The sequence below is a fragment of the Mya arenaria genome, chromosome 12 (genome assembly GCF_026914265.1).
Source record: "Mya arenaria isolate MELC-2E11 chromosome 12, ASM2691426v1".
NCBI lineage: Eukaryota > Metazoa > Mollusca > Bivalvia > Myida > Myidae > Mya > Mya arenaria.
The window spans coordinates 62,498,829-62,522,158 of NC_069133.1; the positions used below are offsets into that span (position 1 = coordinate 62,498,829).

Here is a 23,330-nt window from a genome sequence, read left to right on the forward strand (position 1 = left end):
TATATGTAGACAGTACTAGTCACGCCTGTGGATTTATATGTAGATAGGTACAAATTACGCCTGTGGATTTATATGTAGACAGGTACTATTCACGCCTGTGGATTTATATGTAGATAGGTACTAGTCACGCCTGTTGATTTATATGTAGATAGGTAGTAGTCACGCCTGTGGATTAATATGTAGATAGGTACTAGTCACGCCGGTGGATTTACATGTAGATAGGTACTAGTCACGCCTGTGGAGTTATATGTAGATAGATACTAGTCACGCCCGTGGATTCACATGTAGAAAGATACAAGTCACGCCCTGGTATTAATACGTAGATAGATACTAGTCACGTCCGTGGAAATATATGTAGAAATATACTAGTTACGCCTCAGGAATTATATGTAGAAAGATACTAGTCACGCCAAAGGAATTATATGTTGAAAGATACTAGTCATGCCCGTGGAATTATATGTAGAAAGATACTAGTCACGCCTCAGGAGTTATATGTTGAAAGATACTAGTCACGGCCGTGGAATTATATGTTGAAAGATACTAATAACGCCCGTGGATTTATATGTTGAAAGATACTAATCACGCCTCAGGAATTATATGTTGAAAGATACTAGTCATGCCCGCGGAATTGTATGTAGAAAGATACTAGTCACGCCAAAGGAATTATATGTTGAAAGATACTAGTCACGCCCGTGGAATTATATGTTGAAAGATACTAGTCACGCCCGTGGATTTATATGTTGAAAGATACTAATCACGCCCGTGGATTTATATGTTGAAAGATACTAGTCACGCCCGTGGATTTATATGTAGAAAGATACTAGTCATGCCTGAGGAATTATATGTAGAAAGAAACTAGTCACGCCTAAGGAATTATATGCAGAAAGATACTAGTCACGCCCGTGGAATAATATTTATAAATATACTAGTCACGCCCGTGGATTTATATGTAGAACGATACTAGTCACGCCTGAGAAATTATATGTAGAAAGATATTAGTCATGCCTGTGGAATTATATGTAGAAAGATACTAGTCACGCCCGTGGAATTATATGTTGAAATATACTAGTCCCGCCCGTGGAATTATTTGTTGAAAGATACTAGTCACGCCCGTGGAATATTTTTTATAAATATACTAGTCACGCCCGTGGAATTATTTGTTGAAAGATACTAGTCACGCTCGTGGAATAATATTTATAAATATACTAGTCACGCTCGTGGATTTATATGTAGAACGATACTAGTCACGCCTGAGAAATTATATGTAGAAAGATATTAGTCATGCCTGCGGAATTATATGTAGAAAGATACTAGTCACGCCAAAGGAATTGTATGTTGAAATATACTAGTCACGCCCGAGGAATTATATGTAGAAAGATACTAGTCACGCCCGTGGAATTATATGTTGAAATATACTAGTCACGCCCGAGGAATTATATGTAGAAAGATATTAGTCATGCCTGCGGAATTATATGTAGAAAGATACTAGTCACGCCCGTGGAATTATATGTTGAAATATACTAGTCACGCCCGTGGAATTATATGTAGAAAGATATTAGTCATGCCTGCGGAATTATATGTAGAAAGATACTAGTCACGCCCGTGGAATTATATGTTGAAATATACTAGTCACGCCCGAGGAATTATATGTAGAAAGATACTAGTCACGCCCGTGAAATTATATGTAGAAAGATATTAGTCACGCCCGAGGAATTATATGTAGAAAGATACTAGTCATGCCTCAGGAATTATATGTAGAAATATACTAGTCACGCCTCAGAAATTATATGTAGAAAGATACTAGTCACGCCTCAGGAATTATACGTAGAAAGACACTAGTCACGCCTGCGGAATTATCCTTAGTATACTAACCCCGCCTCAGAAATTATATGTAGAAAGATATTGGTCCCACTTGAAGATTTAAACTTAAGAATGATACTAACCGCCTTAGGAATCATACGTAGCAAGATACTAGTAACGACCAAAGAACTAAACAAGTCAATTACACAATTAGTTCATTTCTGAATGTAACTTGCATATAAGCAGATATTACTTTTGGATCGAATTAGAATATAAATTTTCTCTTTAGGTAGGACAATTTGTGAACAATTTGAAAGTTAACAGTAATGTTAGACTTGTGCAATATTAGTTTAATGATCTTTAGCTCCATCATCTCCATGGTGTGTTTACATATAACAAATAACAACTCTTTTTTACTGTTAGCTTTACTACATCCATAACAAGAATACGTATTCTATGTTTCCTCATTTATCCTTTTAAATACACTTGACTAAGTCATTGATATAACAAGAAAAAGCAATCACAGACAATATATGAATGTTCTTAATAGAGAAAGAAATACTGATATCATTGCAATGTATAAATAATTTTATATAGAAACAAATAAGGACAATGTAAAACAATAAATAAATAAAAACATCATAAAATACCATTTACCATTAGTCTTTCAGCCGTTACAAGGCAAGTACCAGGGTACAGATAAACTGTTCTTGACAAATAAAAACAAGTCTGTGCGTGGGGTGAATGAAAGAAAGTACCAAGAGATGTAACAATGTAAAAGGTTTAGGTACATTCAGGCTTTCGCCCCACGAACTGTTATGGTTCGAGATTAGAAAAATGCAGTCAAATTAGTGTTTAAATAACAACACAATGACGTGGATCAGTGTTAGCGATAAACGACTGTACTATTCAATATGCACATACCATCGCATTTGAATCAACAACTTAATAATTTTATTTTGAATAAAGTATTTTCAATTATTCAATTATTTTTAGTGTCGCCAAATACCTAAATTTAGTAAACATCTTTTTTTTTCACAAAACACATAACAATACGTTTCCACAAACACAAAATGACACTACCCTGCACATTGGCAAGTCTTTCGGCAACAACATCCAACTATTGAAATATAAACTCCTTAATTCTGTAATTAACTTTTTTCCATTTTTTAAACGAGTGGCCTTCTCCCAAATGATCAACGATCCTGAAACTCTTTATCTCTACCAGTGGAAACTCAGAGCCTTTGTAAGTGCAAATCGATCCGAGTTTTCGTCGACATTCCTCTTTTGCGCAATACAAGGTCCCTCCATATTGTGCCCCTTCTGGTTCAGTAAATGTTGGAGCCCCTCTATTGAGAATAAGGCGTCGTTTCGCATCTTCATCAATGATAACATGGTGTGACCCTTTTATGACTCTAATGTCGTCAGACAAGCAAATAAAGGAACTGCAATTGAAGCATTCAAAGCGGCCACTTGCATCTGTCATGTTCAGCTCTCTTTTTTGAGACTGTCTTTCTTCCTCTTGTTTAATTTTTTCTTGAATTTCTAAGAGCTCTCTCTCCCAGATATTTGCATGATCTTCAATATATACTTGTATATGTGCAACAATCTGTTCCATAAGTTCCTCGCATCGACGATTCTTTTCCTCTTTTTCCAGAATCCATGACCCCTCCTCCGCAATAACATAGTACGAGCTATTTTCCGCTCTCGCTCGCCCTACAATTAGTACCTTTTCATTAAAAATGGGGTTATCAGCAAGAAAAATATGTACTATTATCACAAGAAATATGTACTGTTATCACATTTTGCTTCTTTAACTTTATTTATAGCACACTAGTATTAATAATTGCTAAAGCGTTATATTTAATTCTGTCATACGCGATACTTTTATCCTTTTCAACAAAATATACCTTCCTTTTTCAATTTTGTAAATACTTGTATTGATGTTTACCCTTACGACAGCATAATTGTCTCTATTAATGTCGATATATGTGATTGTAAATGGTGAGAGTGGTATAATGGTTAATGCTTCCGCCACACGCCAACGACGTCGAGGGCTTGATCCCCACAAAGGGGTATATTTTATTGGCCTATCAAAAAGAACCTATTTACTTGTTTCTACTAAGAAATGGACACGAGAGTAATTTATTTCGTGTAATAGCCAAAATAAATTATCATTTACTTGTCGGTACTCGTAATTTAATCAGTTTACTGATATGTTATTTCTAACTTCGTCAACTGTTTGTCTTCAAGTGTTTACCTCTCGACTGAAGTCTAACGATCTCATTAGTGACATGTTCATAACGAATCACAAGGTTGCATTTAGATATATCAAGACCCTCTTCCGCTACAGACGTCGCAAAAAGAAGTCGGTGTTGTCCAGCTTTGAAGGACTCAAGCGCATCTTTCTGGCCAACCTTTGTCATCCCTATCAGAAATATATTTACCCTTTTAAAACAGAAGCAATTCAAATAAATCAATAGAATACCATACAGATTACTACAATACATAAAATCTCTATTGTAAGTTAATATTGAAAATGCTGGACCTTTTCTTACCCTAAATCTTCCACTCTAGAATTTTTTTATATATAACATCATAATCGTCGAAAATACTAATAACGTTTATTGTACAAATGATGATATACGAGATGTTACTTTTAAAGTTAATGTCATTCATTATTTTAAACACAAATTGTTATCTGACATTTCTAATCAATGAAATACCAAACCTCCAACTGAAGCTGAAACACCTTGTCCGACGAATTCGGAAGCATTAAGAACGTTCAAACTATCTGTTTCGTTCACCCATTTAACCAATGCTTGAGCCAACTCCCTTGTTCGCACAAATATGATTCCTCGGGCATTCTGGTCATTGCAAAGGACCCTTAACAGTATCTCCTCTAGTTTGAGCAGTTTGGGGTTTTCTGGTTCGTTGGCAAATGTTTCTTTCCGAGGTTCTAAGAATGAAGTATGTGTGTAAATGCTTACAACGACACATTTATCAAAGTTGTCTTTACTCGTAGTGCATGCGTATCCTGTTGTTTTTATAATTATGCCACATATAAACTGGTATATTATTGCATACCGGGCGTGTTTTTCCGGCCATGTGACCAGTGCTGGAAAACCCCGCCCCCCATATAATTGAGTCGGGCGCAACAACGGGCCACCTCATTTTTCATTTATTGTATGGTTTACTAAAAGTATAAATGTCATTTCAATGAAGCGCATAAGCGTATAAACGCGAATTTAGAGGAATGTTTTGACGTCAATGGTGATGTAAAAATACTTCATGACGTCAGTAAATAACGTAGCACACGCTTTTTGGTGACATGTACAAAAGTGCGTTTTTCTACGCCAATTTTTCCAAATATTTTAGGTATGCAAGAAGATTTTTCTATCCGTACTGGAAACACATGATAGATTCTCATACAACATACAAACTATTTCTTGTAATACCACATAAAGTTTAAAGATGCACTCTTACTCTCAAGTAAGATTTACCACAATTAATACAATTGTTTAAATATACCAAAAAGGAAGTCTAAATGTTGAAAACAATGGTTCTTATGAAGGATACCGAGTTAAGTTTGAAAGAAAATTGCATAAAGCATGGTATTTCTACCTTATGAGACGACAGAAGATAACAGAAAATCTTTTAGCATTCACCAATCATTTAATATTTTTACGGTTCCAGCTAATAAATTCACGGTTACAATATCGTTTTCAGTAATTAATATTTTCCATAAATGCATTATTTAGTAAGTAGCAAAGGTTTATCAGTGAAAGAATTTGTTTGTTATACATGTGTATGTATCGATTTTGAATAAGAGTGTCACTTTAATGTTACAGGGTCTTTATAAGCCATAAAAACACCGACAGAACACAAATGGATTAAATAAGTTATTAACAAATGTCAGGGTTACCGCCTGGAGCTGTCGGGGAAACAGTAATTCCCTAAAGTTTAATCGAGTTTATGACCTTTCAACATCGACTTGAAGACACATTGCGTAATAAAGTAAAAGAATTAAGGTAATTTGATAAAAAAAAACTACCAAGTGCTGAAAGACTAGATACAAATATCACCTGCAAACTCTTTAAGAATGTCCAATGCATCTCTTATCCTTGCATCACGATGAACCATTAAGGCTTTGTTGTACATCTGAAATGTCACATAAAACTACTTCTGTATCCCATTTTACACGTCATTTTAATTAGTAAGAAAAATCTAATTTTGAGCACAATATGTACATAATCTGTAGCACTATTTATTATCAAAGGCCGTTCGTATACATGAACTATTTTTAAACTGACACGCGATTTATTGTTTTTTTTTTAACAAAATCACAAAAAAAAATCTGTATAAACATTACTATGTGGTAGCGTTACCCATGTTCAACTGCTTAACTTAATTTGAAATTAAAACAAATTACCTCTAAATGTATTCGATGAGGATTTATCACTCGGCGGATGTCTTCTGATTGGACTTTGGCGATAGCTTTCACGAAATCAGCATTCCATTGCTGATATTTCTCGGTTCCAAATGTTGCTGGCAATATGCATGTCTTCTGTATAAACTTATCTTCTGGAGCAGCATTCCGTACAGCTAGGTTAATAAAGACATCAAATACCTTACAGTTTTTCCAGAGTTCGCATTCTTTCGAATGGTTTGAAATTGTTTAAAAATCTTTGTCAAAATATAAGGAAAAACACAAAACAATATCATCTTCCTTATTAAACTGAAAACTGTACAATTATATTGATATAATATTTGTCGAAAACAATAGTTTGTTAAAAATGCTCTGTAATCACTTATATCATAAATTAACCTGGATCTTTTGCCATATGGTCGAAGATGCGCTTGGCTATTTTCTCTACTTCGTTTTTGAACAAGTCGTCAGCTCTTCCTGGTACGGACAATAGTTCTGTAATAACAAAAGAGCACTTGCTCTCCTTATTCATATATCTCTACATAAATAATGTTTTTATTTTTTAATCATTTGTTATTAAATTGTAATTGAATCGAAAAATATGACCCCGACTATTATTAACTTGATGAAGGAAAGTTAAATGTCAAGACGTTCATGTTAACTTCTGTTAAAATTTAAAACGCAACACTTTCCAACTTTAAAACCACTAAACAACTCCAAATGGCGCATAAGCAAACTTCAAAAATGGACCGTTGTCATTTCGTCAAAACAAATACAATACATATGTACTTTCAACTGGCGGGTTCACGTATAATTTCAATTCTCTTATTGAATCTGGCCTCCTCACTGTACAAAGAAACTTTGCGTCCATGTTTGCCATTATTTTCTTCATATGATATTCTCCCTGATCCCGTTCTGGTTTTCCAGCAACGCCCAAAGACGCTGTAAGTCCAACAATCTACAAAGAGGGATTATATAGAAATTACAGAGAGGGATGAAGCTTGATATATGACCGTCTGTTTAAAGATGCACTCTTACTCTCAAATAAGATGTACCACAATTATTACAATTGTTATAATTTACCGAAAAGGATGATTACATCACGAAAACAATGGTTCTTGTGAAGGATGCCGTGTTTTAATTTGAAAGAAAGGTGCAGAAAACACGGTATTTCTACCTTATGAGACGGCACTGTAAATATTTAAGGACTAATATTTGTGCGTTTTCAGCTATTACAAACACGGTTACAGTCTTGCTTTCAATAATTATTTTTTTCCATGAACGCATTATTTAATACGTAGTTAAACGTTAATTACTCACAAATTATGTTTGGTATACAGGTGCGTGTATTGATATTAAATACGTCACTTTAATCATGCTTAGCCGCAACTGCTTCAGTATATACATACAAATTAAGCCAATAAAATGAACACTAGGGAGTTGAGTTACAAGAAAAAATGTGTGTTGCCGTTTGCCCTTTCAACAGCGTCTCTTTAATTAAAAAGTAGGTTTATTTACATCAGTTAAGTCATGGTTACTAAATAAAACATGCATCAGTCATTAAATGTTACTACACCTATTTCGGGCGACCGGATTACCATTTTTACAGCACTATGTCGATAGTTTTATCATGAACACATTATTCATATTTTTAAATGACATCTAAATGTCATAATTAAACACTTGTCGAAAGATGTATTACTTAATAGTCGGACAAATGGTTTTGATTATTGACGGACAAGCCGCTCAATACTGTGAGATTAAATAACAAAATACGCAACGTCGATGGATACTCACTTGGGGAAGTTCAGGAGAGTCAACTTTTCCCCGCAGTTTTAAGTCAAGATATCGCCTCATAATTTCATTATACATGTGTTCATTGTTTGCGTGATGACATTCGTCGAACACAATCATGGAAAATTCTCTGACGCTTTCAATTTTCTTTGCCTTTAAATCGTTCAAAAAAATCTGTGCCGTTACAACAAAGATGTCTCTTCTGCAATACATTAAAATATAGCTATTACAGCAGTGAAAACTACACCTGCACGCTACAACGAGACAGGATGGTATTGATTAATCCAGACAAAAATTAAGTCATCATATATGTTTTAATATTGTATCAAGGCAAGTTATTTCTACTTTCCACAAGGTCATTAAAATATCTTTCATATAGCCAAAATAATACAACTGTTTTCGACGGAATATAATGCAAAAAAAGTTGGCTGGAGTTGATGTTAACGTCATGGCAATGCGTCAATAAAAATACACTAGAGGCTATTACTCATCGTGTGGTAAGGTGTGCAAAGATTCAGAGTGATATTTTAAAACTGTAGGAGAAATTCGCTCCACAAACACAATATAGCCAAACGTGAATAAATCCCGCATTCAAGAGAACACAACTCCGTTTAGAAATGACCATTATATGTCACGAAAAGCCTGCTAAGCACTTCTTCCGATTATAGCGGTAATGTGTACGATAAATCAGAGTGATACATCTGAAAGAGTGAGAGTAGTTCCGTTCATAAACTCCAAAAAGGCCAAGTTTGCACAAATCTTATTCAATATTCCACAACTCTAAAACATTAACAATTGGCCGTATGTGCAAAATATAAGCCAGGCACTACTACCCACTATGGTGGTATGATGTACCATTACCCTTTCACTGTTGTAGGTATTTGCTTCACAACTATATAATATATAACAATGTCCGGCTTGGTAACCACAAACCAAACTTATATGCGAACTGGCCAGGAATCGAACCCGGGTCGCCAAGGTAAACAGTGGGTGCAAATTCCGACATTGGCGCATACGAGTTTGTTTGTGGTCACAAAACCGGACAAGTTGGTTATCCGGTTGTCCATAACACAAAACCACATACTCGCATAACATCATGCCAACGAGAGTGAGAAGTATAATGTTATAATAACCTGTTCCACAATCGTTCTTAAATAAATGAATTTAAAAGAAAGTTATCAGATTGATTGTCGTATCTGATATGTTTTGCTATAAGATATAATGATAATTTCGTTTCAAATATAATAAAATCCCACAGTGACTTGCCTTTCAAGGGTGTTCCAAAGCATGTCCTTGTTTGACCTTTGGACGTTTCCGCTGAACACCTTTGTCCTGTAAAGAGGAAGTAGTTCTGCACAAACTTTTCCTTGCTGAATGGCTAGCGCTTCGTTTTCAACAAGAAATATAATACGACCTTTCTTTTTTTCTGCTTTTTTCTGTCTGAGGTGAACCTTAAATTTAAATGTTAAAATAAATTTATAACTGCGCATGGCATAATATATAGTAATAAGTGTACGAGCATTAAAGAATAAAAGGCCCGAAGTAAAGATTTAATGTACAGAGATTAAACAAAGAAGCTTAAACAGCATTATTATTGACCATTTCATTGCATACTCGGAAATAGTCAAGAACTTTCGAAATTTTAAAAACATGGCGATTTACCGTTTGCTATTAGCAAAGTATTTTTGTTTTGATGGGATGCTAGCCCAAGCCGGTAAAGAAAAGATTAGACAAACGACACCCTAACCACTAGGTCACCAAGACGTATACAAAAGTGATGGATATTTTGACATTTAAACAATTAACACCCTGACATTTGATTGTACATTCGAGTACCAGACTGTGATTGGCAAACTGATATGATAGAATGTCCTACTAGGAATTTACTCCTGGCCGACCATTCATACTTTGTAAACATTGGTCCAATAGAGTTATTTTTGAGTTCGAGGCGTTGCTTGTTTTAAACACTTCAAGAGACAGACAAATAAGTTTGCAATGCCGACCAAGTAAATCAGTACCATTTCGACTGGTCTATATATTGTAACTAACGAGTAAAATACTTCCCTATGAAATATAAAGTAACCACATTTTTAAAAAAATGTGTTTTGTATTATTGTTTCACCATATGCATCTATCTTAAAAAATATGTTGCCCATAGCGAATGAATACATAAAATTGAAACGCTTTCATGAAACAACGTATGAACTATACGAGGGTACGAAATTTAGCACTAGCATAAACTGTTTCGAATTTATTTATGAAAAGTATTTTTCGACAATCTTTACATTATGATTACCTGCATAATTCTGCATGCTACTCTGGTCTTGCCCGAGTTCGTTGGAGCCAACACTATAACATTTTTACCCTCACAACCCTCTTTTGCTAACTCTTCTTGGTAACCTCGTAGACTTATATCCACGTCATCGATATTCGTTCCAAGATCGTCTTGATCTGGAATCAAACGCGTTAATAAACTTAATACATATAATTTTTTCGTCGAATTTCTAGTTTTTATCATTTTCTCACCACAGCCGATACCATCAACACCAGAACAGCCACAACTATATCCAACCACCATTATAACCACCACTATACCCAGTAACTTTAACCACCTCTAACACCACTACAACCACCACCACTGTCGCGAATCACCTTAACACATTAAATGTAATATGCAATTATAAGTTCGTTAAAAGTGTTGAATCACATCATCGCAGATATGATACTGTTCACTCCTTGCGCAATTGCAGACGTGTGTACACAATAGTTGTTTGGTATAATAAAATAGATATAAGATAACATAGAATAAGATAACATATAATGATATCCAAACGTGAGTATCATCCGCGACTAAACATTTATGTTATGATTATCGGTTAATTATATCACTCTCCATGGCTTCTGATCTTTATATAAGGTTGCCACAACCACCACCTCCATCACCACCACACCACCACTCCTACAACACTTATCACAACTACCACCATCACCTATTGCTTTTTTCAACTAGAATATAGATAATAACACCGAGGTAAATATACCTGTGGCAATACCCATCTCAAACTCTTCCTCGCTATTAACCATTTGCTCGTTTCTTGTCACATCCACTTCTTTCTTTCCAGTGTCGTGGTCGCCTAAAACATACAGTGAAGTAACTCTTTAAACAGTTAATATAAATACTTCTATTTAACGTTTAACTTAGAGATGCGTATTTACTACAATAAAATGTATATATTTAAAGAGACCCGCCAATGTTTTTGGACCATAAAGTAGTTTTCCCGGTAATTACTCTGAAAACACTTATTTTATCATTATTTTACTATATGATATCGAAATTGCAAATGTGGTATACAAACTATTTTGGTTTTGCCAGGATGCGAGCCTACGCCGTTAAAGTCAAGAATAGATTAGACAAACGACTCCCCAACCACTAGGCCACCAATACTTATACAAAAGTGATGGATATTTTGACATTAGTGATTTAAACAAAACATTGATAACATCACTTGATAATGTAAACCAATTACCCAACAACGAAGCCGTTATTAGCGCTAACGAAAATTGCGGTCTTCAAAGAGGATATTTGAGCAAATATATATCAACATTTGCCGAAGGGTTCCAGCTTTTGGAATCATAGTGTTAACACTCCTAATGATTTTCCACACTTAATTTCGTTATAATCAAGTGCATTTAACAAAACATGAGCGAGTTCGTTTAAGCCCTTTGGTGTTTTCCGGATCGGAACGGAACGCCAGTTGGGTTATTTATTTCAATTGAATTGAACTCATAAATACTCCTGAATGCGGTTCAACAATGAACTAGATAGATAAGAGTTGTTACGCGTTCAACTTGCATGTACAGCATGTTCACTATCAGTTTCGGTAAATTACATACACGAGAGTGCATGTGTATTAAAGTGGAACAAAAAGATAACGATAATGTAACTCAACATTTTTTTAAACAATTTTTCTCCAGCATTGAAGACAAATCATTAAATAAAAATAGAATAAACGTAATTAATATGTATTATTTGATTAAAATGCAGATCGAGATGATGTGAAGTTGAAATGCCAATACTTGTATTATGTAACAGAAATGGAAACTGGCAATTATCTATTTTCTTCCTTGTAAAGCTATGTGTACTGGTACCACTGTATTTTCATTGTATGTTGTGTATGTAATGTGTTGCTATGATGTTGTTAAAGCATTAATTATTTAATACTTCTAAACTCTTTGTAACATTGTTATCATGTCATGTTATTATAAACATTGCATATATATAGTTGTGAAAAGTACTTAAAATGAACAATATACGTTGTGAACGTAAAAGTGGATGAAATTGAAGGAGGGAAGCGGGATGATCAATTCTACTGTACCAGGTTATATTAACATTAACACATATAAAATAATTTAAACAAATTATTGTGTGATATTACCGTTCATTTGTTTCACTTATATTGAAAAAAACTTGACAAAACGTTGTCGTTGTCCTGGTGTGTTTTTTTTTCATTTCCAGTAGATAAAAACAAGTCGTTAATCACTATCATCCGTTTATTATTGTTAAAACAAATAACAATAGTCAGTTTAAAACACTTTATAAGAGATGAAATAGACGAATAGTTACCAGATAGGTTTAAATCCTCCAGAGAAATATGTGAAGACGCCATTGTCAGTTGGTCTTCTCACGTGGTTTGTGACGTCACATTTGGATATCGCCTAAATTAAAAAGCGACCCGATTCGATCCCGGGTATTGGTCTTTATTTTCCTATCAATTTTAACGAAACAAAGTGCATTCCAATGGAACAATTGTACACTACACTCAGTTTTTGAGATATAACTTGTACTTTGAAAAGTGTTTGTAAAATAAAAGAAAAAAAGAAAAATGTCTGTTTAAACCGAAAGTAAATTGCAATTACATGTACATAAAACAGTGGCCAGTATCCACAGGGTAATAATTTACTTTCGTTTTAAACAAACAGTTTTATATTGTATTTTATTCAACAAACACTTTTTTAAGTACAAGATGCGTGTTACACTGGAAAATGGAGTGTCAGGGCAGTTCATCGAACAATTACATGAGTATTGATCCCTAGCGGATCCATGGGAACTTAACTACATCGCCATAAAATCGTCCAAATTTTTATTTCAATACAAGAGAAAATCAAAGCACTGAAAGTGCTGAGGGACGGTGCCTCTGGTGTATGTGCAGAAAATTATACAGGGAGAGCTGCCTGGTTTCAAAATCGTGTCGTTGTTATCAACTATTGACAGTGTGGTTATTTAAAGAGCCAACTTTCGTCATGCATGACTATTTTTTTATGAATGAATGTTAAGCAAGCGATCACTTCGTACGAAGTTGCATACGAAGATTTCTGCGACCGTTTTATTAACGCTTTCGTACGTAATTACTCTTCAAAATGGGGAAGGATTGGACGAAAATGTACAAAAACCGCAGAAGTGAGTATACTAAAAAAAATCGCAAATAGTGATTTGATCTGCTTTGCTTTTCGAATAATCAAAATAGACATTTACTATTTATTTTAATAAATATAGTGGGTGGTAACGTTTTGTCGACTACGGTTGCTACGGCATGGTTTGACCCGTTTAAACAGCTGTTTCCTGTGTCACATTGCAATGTTTTCAGGTTATGACACATTTCGATACCAACTATATTCATTTCTTATCGCTTGTATTGTGTATAATAATTGTTATGGCGTTAACATGTTAAATAATCACATCCCAAAAGGTAAATGTACTATTACGTTCGTTAATTATTTGTTCTATTCGATTGAAAACCCCGGAAGTATAAATTTAAGAAAGAGTTTAGTTCGCGGATATTATTTGAACTGTTTCCTTAAGGTATGTAAGTTTACACACTCAAATATGTTTTAATATATAATTCTATATACTAACCAGTATACAAATGACATTTGTCATTACAAATAGGTAGACCTATTGTCAATTACAGTATCCTCTTTGTTTGTTATTGATATGATTTATTAAGTTTTTCATTGCAGGCAATCTTTTGAAAGAAAAGCTCAGTCATCCGAGATGCAGTGTTGCAGCACTGAAAAGCATTGGGTATGACTGTATATCTCAGCGTATGATTAAACCAACTATTGCAAAAACTATGCAAACAGTAATCGGGGAGTAGGATTATTATTATATTTTTTCGTGTTATTAGACCCAGTCTTTCAAAAACAGATGCAATTGCCATTATAACATAGTATGAAATAAGAAAATACTTGCTACTGCTTCTTGCAAACTACCGATTTTTTACCAATATATGTAATCTTAATACAAATATCACTGTCAATGCAGGCATTTCATTTGAATTTGAGAAATGGCTTTTACAATACAAATTTGTACTGTAGTGTTTTTTTTATCTCTTAAGATAAATGTGTACTTTTACAAGAAATATTATCAAGAATTGTATTTGAAAAAAATGTTAGACCATTTCTTTTTTATTTTACTAACAACTTTCACGTTTTATGGATAATAGTAAAGATTATGTATCTTCTATTTTACAGGTGCCCATCAAAGAGTGTTTCTCTTTGCCTGCAATCAGGATACATCAACTGACCTTTGAACTGTGTTTTCCAACTTAGGATTCAAACACATGCCCTCTTGGGTAGGAGAAAGTCAGACAAACACCTGTGGCTATATCACTATACTTCTTCAAGTCTTGCTCTATGAGTGATCATGATGTGAAATAAAACAAAATGCAGTCATCTTTTTGTTATATTAAATAAGTTATGAACAAATAAAATATTTCAAACATTTTATTAATTCGTTATTTTGAAAAACAGTATGCATAAACATACATGTATACCAATAGACAAACAAATAATTGGCAAAGAATGGGCAAAAATATGAAAATATTGAAGTTGGAGATTTATTGTTAATATTGATTTTAATGTGACAGAAAATGCCCCAATTTGCCAAAAAGCATTGAATATCAAATGACAATGCTTGGATTTACAAAATTCTGCCCAAATGAGTATAGATCTGTGAGTTGCTGTTTGGTATTTGTTAATAAAAGTCATGATATATAAATCAAAGTTTAAAAAAAAATGGTGCAAACATAAAACAGTGGAAGATCTGATGTTATGTTGAAATGATATACTTGTATAAGCTATTAAAACTGTATATGAGCAGATTCTTATGGAAATATGAGCTTTAAGTATTACTTTATTCCAAAATGGTGACCTAGAAGGTTTAGTTTCTTGTATTGGTCAATGTTATATTGTTCACTTAACAGCTTGAAGTAAATGCAAGATATAGTACAGGCAAGTTCAGAAACTGCTCAACAGTTATAATAATAAACGCTTCCTCTCAATACGGTGTACATTGTGGGAAGTTATATCAAATCCTTCAAATTAAAGAGACATGGAGCAGACACAGTTTGTTACAGACGGACAGACAGACAACTGGAGCTAAAAGAATTAGTCTATTTCAGGAGGAGACATACTTAGCCAAATGGTTCTTGAGAAAAAGTCATTAAAAATAATTTATAAAAAGTACAATAAACAGGCAGTCATAAAAGTTAACATGAACACTAACTTAGGCTTAGATGAGCTGGATGAAAAAATGTCTTAAACAAAATAATTGAGAAGTTGCCCAAAATGTTACAGCTACATGTAAAAAATGAGCCAAGTATCAACAAGAGATGTTTGTCAAACATTATGCCCCCACCTGAGCGCCATGTTGTCAGGATTATATGAACAATTGAATGAAATAAGCATGGACCAAAATGACAGCTGATTAGTCACTGACATTGGATGCCGTTGAGGCAGTTTTAAGATTATGACCATTCAAAGTGTGAGGATAGAGTGTGTTATGACCATGACCTTTGACTCTATGACCTCAAAATCCATATGAGTCATCAGCTGGACTACAAAAATCTAAATGTCAAGTTTGAGGGACTTGGCTTCAGGCATTGACATGTTATCACACAGACAAGCTTTTTTCAATCAATGTCACTGAGACCTTGACATTTGACCCAATGACCCCTAAAATGAAAGGGACTCATCTACAGGCCAGACACAACTCCAAGTCAGATTTGAGGGCCATGGGTACAGGCATTGTCAAGTTATCACTCGAAACATTTTCGCATTCAAGGTCACTGTGAATTTGACCTTTTACCCATTGACACCTAAAATCAATAAGCATCATCTCCTTGTCAGGACCAACTTCCATGTCAAGTTTGATGATCATAGGTTCAGGCATTGTTGAGATATCCCTGAGAGAGGATTTGTTATCTTTTTTGCATTAAAGGTTATTGTGACCTTGACCTTGGCTTGATGACCCTCAAAGTCAAAAGGGGTCATCTACTGGTCAGGCCCAACCTTTATGTCAAGTTTGATGACCATTCAGACTAAATGGCATGATTGGTCCAGGAATTGTCGAGTTTGCTTTCAAGATCACTTTGACCTTGACCTTTGACCCCTAAAATCAATAGGGGTCATCTACTGGTAAGGCCCAACCTCCAAGTCAAGTTTGAGGGCCATGGGGGCAGGCATTGTTGATTTATCACTTGGACAACCTTTTACCATTCAAGGTCACTGTGACCTTGATCTTTGGCTCTATAGGGGTCATCTACTGGTGAGGCCCAACTTCCATATCAAGTTTGATGACGAAAGGTCTAGGCATTGTTGAGTTATCACTCGGACAAGCTTTAAAATTAATTTACCATTCAAGGTCACTGTGACCTTGACCTTTGACCCGATGAGCCCTAACATGATCTACTGGTCAGGCCCAACCTTCATGTCAAGTTTGATGACCATACGTCCAAGAATTGTTGAGTTATCACTCGGACAAGCTTTGGTCTACTGACGGTAGACGGTACCGACCGACCGACATGTGCAAAGCATTATACCCCTCTTCTTCGAAGGGGCGCATAATAAAAAATGTCTTATTATGCACAGCAGTAATTACATTGACAGAGACATTTTTCCTTTGAAGTATTTATAAATTGAGTCAGTAGCTGAGTCATTGGATGACATAACAGTGTAGTATGTTGGTTATAATATTTGTTTCCTTTTTAGAAGATATGCCAGCATGTATAAAGATGGTCTCTTCTTCCTGTATAGAGTCAACATCAAAGTCCACAGTAAATAGATTCATGTGAGTTGCACGAAGACAGAATTTTCAAGTTTGAACAATTTACAATGTTGAATTGATGTAAATAGTTGCTCAGATCACAGCAAGGGTAAACTGAATCAGAATGAATCCATTGAAGGTTTTGAAACAGTTTCTGTTAGAAGGCTGTTCAACTCAAGCACAATCCTTTGATATGAGATGGTGGCATAAACTGTTTTGTGAATTCTCTCCTTGAAAAGTCTTTGGTAGTCTCAAGTATCACCTTGAAAAACAGTTAAGATGAATTTTGTAGAGATTTGAAAGTCTATTGCTCTTTCGGTAACTTTCATTCTAGGTTCTGAAGTATTTGTGACATGGCGCTGAGTCTCTGAAACGAAAAACAAAAATTATTTAAGAGCAAAAAAACAATGATAAAAAAAAAATCAGTACATATACAAAATATTTTAAATTTACATCTTTTAACAGTCACAGAATATTTCACAGAGCCACTTGTAAAATATGTATAATAAAACATCAGTTGTTTTCTCAGTTAAATAAAGGGCACAACTCAAAATCACTTAAAGCCGGATTTATAGACCTAATAATTAGGACCTATACATCATATACAAATATAATACAATAACATTAGTGTATTGTCTCTGACATGACAGACTTGAATTTGGTTCTTTGACAACAGACTTATCTGCCAGATATTATTAAAAACCCTTTTTATTTCATTTGTTTTCTTTAAGTCCGCACTCTTACAGATTAACAGTTTTAATAATATTTTATCTTTTGTCCAAAAATGAGCAAATTTTGTGTAAACATCTGAAAACCAGCGATACAAGAATGCTGACAAAAGATTTTATCGCAGTTTTTCATATTTCTGTCGCAAATTAATGTTTTTGAAAAATGCATAAAACATCAATTTTTGAAGATAAATATGAAAACTTGCAATGTAATTTTTTCAGCAGTCTTATATCACTTGTTGCTACGCATTTTCACATGCAATGTTACATATATACAGTATCCAGTGATGTGGATCATTCCATATATATGCTGCACATCTTTAATATTATAATTATAGAATGTGCATCAAACTATATGCATGATAAGCTTAAAAGGTTGTATTAAATTGAGATTTGGTAAAAAAAAATGATACAAACTGACTGTAAATAATGCATAATGCACGATTTCCACTTGATTCGCTCTTACGGTGTATTTACTTTTATCTTGCTTATAAATAACACAAGTAAACCGGAAATATGGAAGTTTAGTTACCCATCCAGAAACCTGCAGTTCTGTGTAACAATCCGTCCCGCCTAGTTACCAGCATCTTGGATCCATGTCAAGATCTGAAATAAAAAATGAATAATCTATTTATTTATAAACAGGCTGTTCTTTTTCTGAAGCTTAAAATATGGTTGGCATTTTTCTTTAAATGCAAGGTGGTTTCTGTTTTAATAAAGCCATTGCTTGAGCTCAAGTAGTCATCAGTCGTGGGGTTCAAGATCTGAACCTGTCCCACTTTTGCACCCAGGTTTACCGTACTAATATTATACTGTTCATGAGTGTGTCCCAGTACTAACCCACAAAGGTCAGATTGTTTGCAAATTAAGTTATCAGGAACAGTTTGTCGAGCTGGTTGAACAATTCAACTGCATGTTTTAAGTTATTTTAAGTTCTAAGGGCCTGTAAGCCAAGTTGATAGAGCACAAACTTGCAAACACGGAGTCCCCAGTCCAAGTCCCATTACTAGCTGCAATGTTTTCAGAGCCGCAAGAAAATTGAAAAAAAAATGTAGTTTGGGACAAACAAGTCTCCCAACTGTGACCAGAGCTTATGCTTACCTTCTGGCTGCTCCGGATATTTTAAAAAAATACTTTTTGACCCATCCCACCCCACCCGCTAGCTACAATAATGAGTGATCAGGGATACATTTTTATTATTTTGACATTTCTTATGTATCCCTGTAACGCTACAACTCTCTACCATTTAACAACGGGCGAAATGGTATACTGTAATAATATGCATCGATGTTGAATAATAATGACAAATTTTTTTAATTTTTATCCGACAGTGATCTTAACTGGACTTAATTTGTCATTAGAGTTGTTATTTTCACATTAATATATTATGGGTCACGAATACCGTTAAACATGTACACAACCAGTCAGATTTGTCCCAGATTCACCGATATCGGGATACTTGATAAACAATCAACACTTGTAAGTGTTTTATGATAACTTAACATGTTTTTAGGGCATACTGACATAACTTAATATGTGTTTAATAGTATTAGTAGGCAATAATATTTGCGTAGAAATTTGAATTTATAACGGAGATAATTTCAAAATTGTGGCCGCGAGGATTTTCTGCGCAAGGACCGCTTGCTACTTTTTGCTGGGATGGTGGACATCACGAGTCTGCCATATTGAAAAAATCGTCAAAAGACTCGTTAACGGCCATTTAGGTGGACTAACCCCCCGCATCCTCACCCCCCTGGCAACTTTTAAATTTATAAGCTTCAATGTTGATTTAGAATTTCTGAACACTATTAGAGACATGATAATCTTGTAAATATAAGTCAAAGCAAGTTATTATAAATGATAAAAACTTTGACAGATGAAATGACAGATCAGTGTAAACACTGTCATAAAATCAGTCTGTTTTTAGCTTGTTTGTTTTAATTAAAAAAACCGTAAAATTCAAATACCATGAGTCTAATGGTTGGATAGTATTTCAGTCTATATTCCAGTGTTCTTATCACAACAAAGCTCTTGAAATGCATCGAAATAAGAGCATTTTGTTTTTCAAGTTGGCGCGAGGTTGCGTCCCCTGAAAATTTAGTCAAAACGGTTAATTTACTCACCGGGTTGCAGATTCCACAGAATCGTCTTCTGTCTTGAAATTGGCAGTTGGTTTTGTTAAAATACGCCATAATAAATGAAAGATCGCCAATATAGAATATTTCTGTTGTTGTGGCGGCCATTTTTTAGTCTACGAAGTTCGTACGCCACCCTAAGAGCTTTCGTAGAAATTTTCGTAGATCTATGCACCTATCAATATTTTGCCCCAGGGGGGGGGGGGGCGGCGGGCAGACCCAGGGGAATTAGACAAGTTTTCCTTTTGGGTGTCTAATTCCCCACCCTGGAGCCAATACTTTTGTCTAAATCCCCATAGTGGGAGATGCTTTGTGTATCTAATGTCCCGGGGATAGATGGATGAAGGCAAACCTAGTGCCAATATTGCCAGATAAGCATTTTTTTCACCCGACATGAAAGAGCTAGAAGTCAGCCAGCCAGAAATGTCATCCAGATGACAGTTGTTTTATTCATTCCAACCAATGCTTTTTAAATATATGGAGAAAAAAATTGCACCATTTCATCTATTCTGATGGAAAGCACATCAAAACGTTTCCCTACCTACTTCCTAGGTTTAATAAAACAAAACTTTATAAAATAAATGACTTCAGCATTACTGTTTTTATATTCAAAGGGATGACTACCCTTTGCTATATTTTGGAACTTAAAAAAGAATGTCAGAAAGTATATAAAAGTATACATTTTTAGAAAGGTCTCTTCAATTATTATCTCTGTCATGCAATGACAAAGTCAATAAAATTATTTGGATGTGAAGAGATAAAGTACACATTGAATGCGCCGTTTAAAAAAAAAAAATTGTCCTACAGAAAGGGGCAACCCCAACACATATTTGTTTGTCGCATTTCATACCTTGATACTTTTGCAATTTGCCTTTAAATGAATTTTATAACATATATTTGGAAATCACAGGGGATATAAATACCACATTTGGAGTAATAATGAAACTAAACCTCTTTTTAAAAAAATCAGTAACATGGTTCCCTCAAGCAAGAATAAATGTATAAAATGCACTAACAGTTTGGTGTATAAAAATGCACTAACTTTTTGTTGTTAGCTGGTTAACCCTTTTCTGTAGGCTTTTTTTTGTTTTAAATGTTTTAAATGTTACAAATAGTTTGCATTCATTTTCTTATTTCTCTGTTCAGGAGCAAAAAACACCACTGTATTTGATATTAAATGAAAGAGCTTGAAGAAAATGTTTGTTTTGTTGTGTTTGTTTTTAATATTGTTGTGTTTTTTTGAGGAGTGTGGGGTGAGTGTTACGCCATTTTCAACATTATTTCAGTTATATCACGGCAACAGATTACTTTTTCATGATCCCTGGTATTTAAAACAAACCAGTACCAGGCCTGTCTTCCACAAAGCGACTTGAGTCGAGATCGTGCTCAAACTCAAAATTTCAATATCAAATAATGACCTCAATATTATTGCTAATAATTTTGTCTGCCTGTGAAACATGGGAGTTTCACAAGCAGACACAAATTTAGTGCAGTGGCAATACAATTGAATGAGATATCCAATGTTGAAATTTTAGTTTTAGCAAGATATCGACTCGAGATGCTTTGTGAAAGCCGTGCCAGGCCAGTACATTTTTGAAAGAGGTCCACCAAAGGAACATTCCTGTGAAAACTTGGATGAAAGTGGGCAGTGATCAGAATAGCTCACCTTGAGCCTTTGGCTCTAGGTGATCTAAAAATAGACCAATCACTAGGATCAAAAATAGAACATTGTGAACTTCATTTTTTATTTTTATTGTTTTTACATAATATATTCATCAAATCTTTTTGGTACCCTCCTCCGTCCAAACCTCGAAACATCTACCATGATATCTGAAACAGAAGTTACTCAATTAAGCATGATTTTATAGTATGCAGGTTGTGGTACCTGGGATAGATAATAACCATGCTTTGGCAGGAGTACATGGTGATTTGAGTATACAATTGCACAAAAGTAATTTATAAGTATATTTTGATTCCAGCTGTGTATTATAAAGGGTTTTATGTAAACTTAAAATATTTATTCATACATAAAGTATAGTGCTGAATAGACAATACAACTCTTAAAATCTACATATCATGTACTCCTTTTGAGTAAAGTTTAAACAAAAGTCATTGCGCGGTTTAGGAGGAGTTGCACTGAAAAGATGTTATGGACATATTCCTACATAACCCCCCCCCCCCCCCCCCAAAAAAAAATATATAAAAAATTCTGACTTTTTGGGAGTATAAATATTCTAATATTATATGTAAAATATATAACTATTAAGCTGAGTAGCATGGGTACTCACTGTCTGGTGCACTCTGAGCCTGGCTATGGTTTGGGCTCCTAGCGGAACTTCTATGGGTAGTCGCAGTCGATGTGGCAGCACCACCAGGAGTTGTCTCTGTCCTCAACTCTTTCTAGAAAAACAAAGCTTTATTTAACAAGAGAGCCAATAGTCCCTATATCGCTAGCCTGAGATCACAATACAAAGACTTAGACATTCCCATGACAGAGGAGGAGCAACAGTATCAGTAGTTCCTTGTAGTACCGGTAGTTGTATGGAAACAAACATTCTGACAAAATACCAGTATGTTTGGGTGAAAAATGTGGCCTTTGAAGTGTATACAAGGTTTTACTAAAATTTGACCGAATACATAGTTTTTAACCCCACGCAACCCAAATTCAAACTTAGCCTACATTTCATGTAGACTCACATTTTGCCCGTATTTCATACATGAGGATTGGATGTTAAATGTGGCATGTAGAGAGTATAAAACGTTTTTTTTTAAGATTTGACCTAGGGACCTTAATTATTCAACGTAGATGAAAAGATTTAATCTGAGACTTGGTAGAGGGTCACCCAAGGAAAATATTTTGAAATTCGACCATTGGTTCAGGAGTCATCTGAAGCAATTGCTATAAATAAAACCGTGACGACCACAACTACGGAGACCGTGCGATCACAAAAGCTTACCTAATAAGAAAACTAACTTTATTTAGTAAATTATAACATGACTTTACCAAACTTTTCAACATATATTTTGACGCTTGTTCGTACGAAATTCTTAATAAAACGGCTAAACAGCCTGAGATACATCGTACAAAGTTCGTAAGCAAAACAGACTTCGTACGAAGTTTAATAACACTGGCCCTTATTCTAGTAAAGCTTGGAGTCCGGATTTATTCTAGCAAGTAATTTGGTTGGTGCCAAAAAAAGGAAAAAGTCCTTAAATGTAACGGTCAGCTCGCGCAGGAAAAAAATCAAGATAAAATAAATCATGCATTCTTAAGTAATGTATTTTAAACATATCATTTGTGCTTTAGAATTATAGGTTTATAGCATAATTATTAATGTTCT

General features: G+C 34.6%; 1 protein-coding gene and 2 long non-coding RNA genes across 3 annotated transcripts; 1 reads left to right on the forward strand and 2 right to left on the reverse strand.

Moving 5' to 3' along the window:
* Positions 1-2,214: 2,214 nt before the first annotated feature.
* LOC128211529 (antiviral innate immune response receptor RIG-I-like) lies at positions 2,215-12,776 on the reverse strand. The gene is made up of 12 exons (XM_052916427.1): positions 12,648-12,776; positions 11,065-11,157; positions 10,320-10,474; positions 9,290-9,474; positions 8,027-8,225; positions 7,019-7,187; positions 6,629-6,724; positions 6,233-6,405; positions 5,886-5,961; positions 4,532-4,759; positions 4,061-4,228; positions 2,215-3,516 (listed from the first exon to the last, which is right to left on the reverse strand). The coding sequence occupies exons 1-12, from the start codon at positions 12,688-12,690 to the stop codon at positions 2,921-2,923; spliced, it is 2,181 nt and encodes a 726-aa protein (XP_052772387.1). The 5' UTR covers positions 12,691-12,776; the 3' UTR covers positions 2,215-2,920.
* Positions 12,777-12,995: 219 nt separating this feature from the next.
* Positions 12,996-14,797, forward strand: LOC128210996 (uncharacterized). The gene is made up of 3 exons (XR_008257185.1): positions 12,996-13,481; positions 14,042-14,105; positions 14,555-14,797. It is a non-coding gene; the product is annotated as an uncharacterized LOC128210996 (long non-coding RNA).
* A 95-nt stretch (positions 14,798-14,892) lies between these two features.
* Positions 14,893-19,937, reverse strand: LOC128212049 (uncharacterized). The gene is made up of 3 exons (XR_008257376.1): positions 19,822-19,937; positions 18,387-18,460; positions 14,893-17,493 (listed from the first exon to the last, which is right to left on the reverse strand). It is a non-coding gene; the product is annotated as an uncharacterized LOC128212049 (long non-coding RNA).
* Between the last annotated feature and the right edge of the window lie 3,393 nt (positions 19,938-23,330).

Coding starts and splice junctions, on each gene's coding strand:
- LOC128211529 (XM_052916427.1), bottom strand. CDS start 12,690: ATGGCGTCTTCACATATTTCTCTGGAGGATTTAAACCTATCTG. Junction 9,475..10,319: donor TAGCATGCAGAATTATGCAG/GTAATCATAATG, acceptor TTTAAATTTAAG/GTTCACCTCAGACAGAAAAA. Junction 4,229..4,531: donor TGTTTCAGCTTCAGTTGGAG/GTTTGGTATTTC, acceptor TATTTCTGATAG/GGATGACAAAGGTTGGCCAG.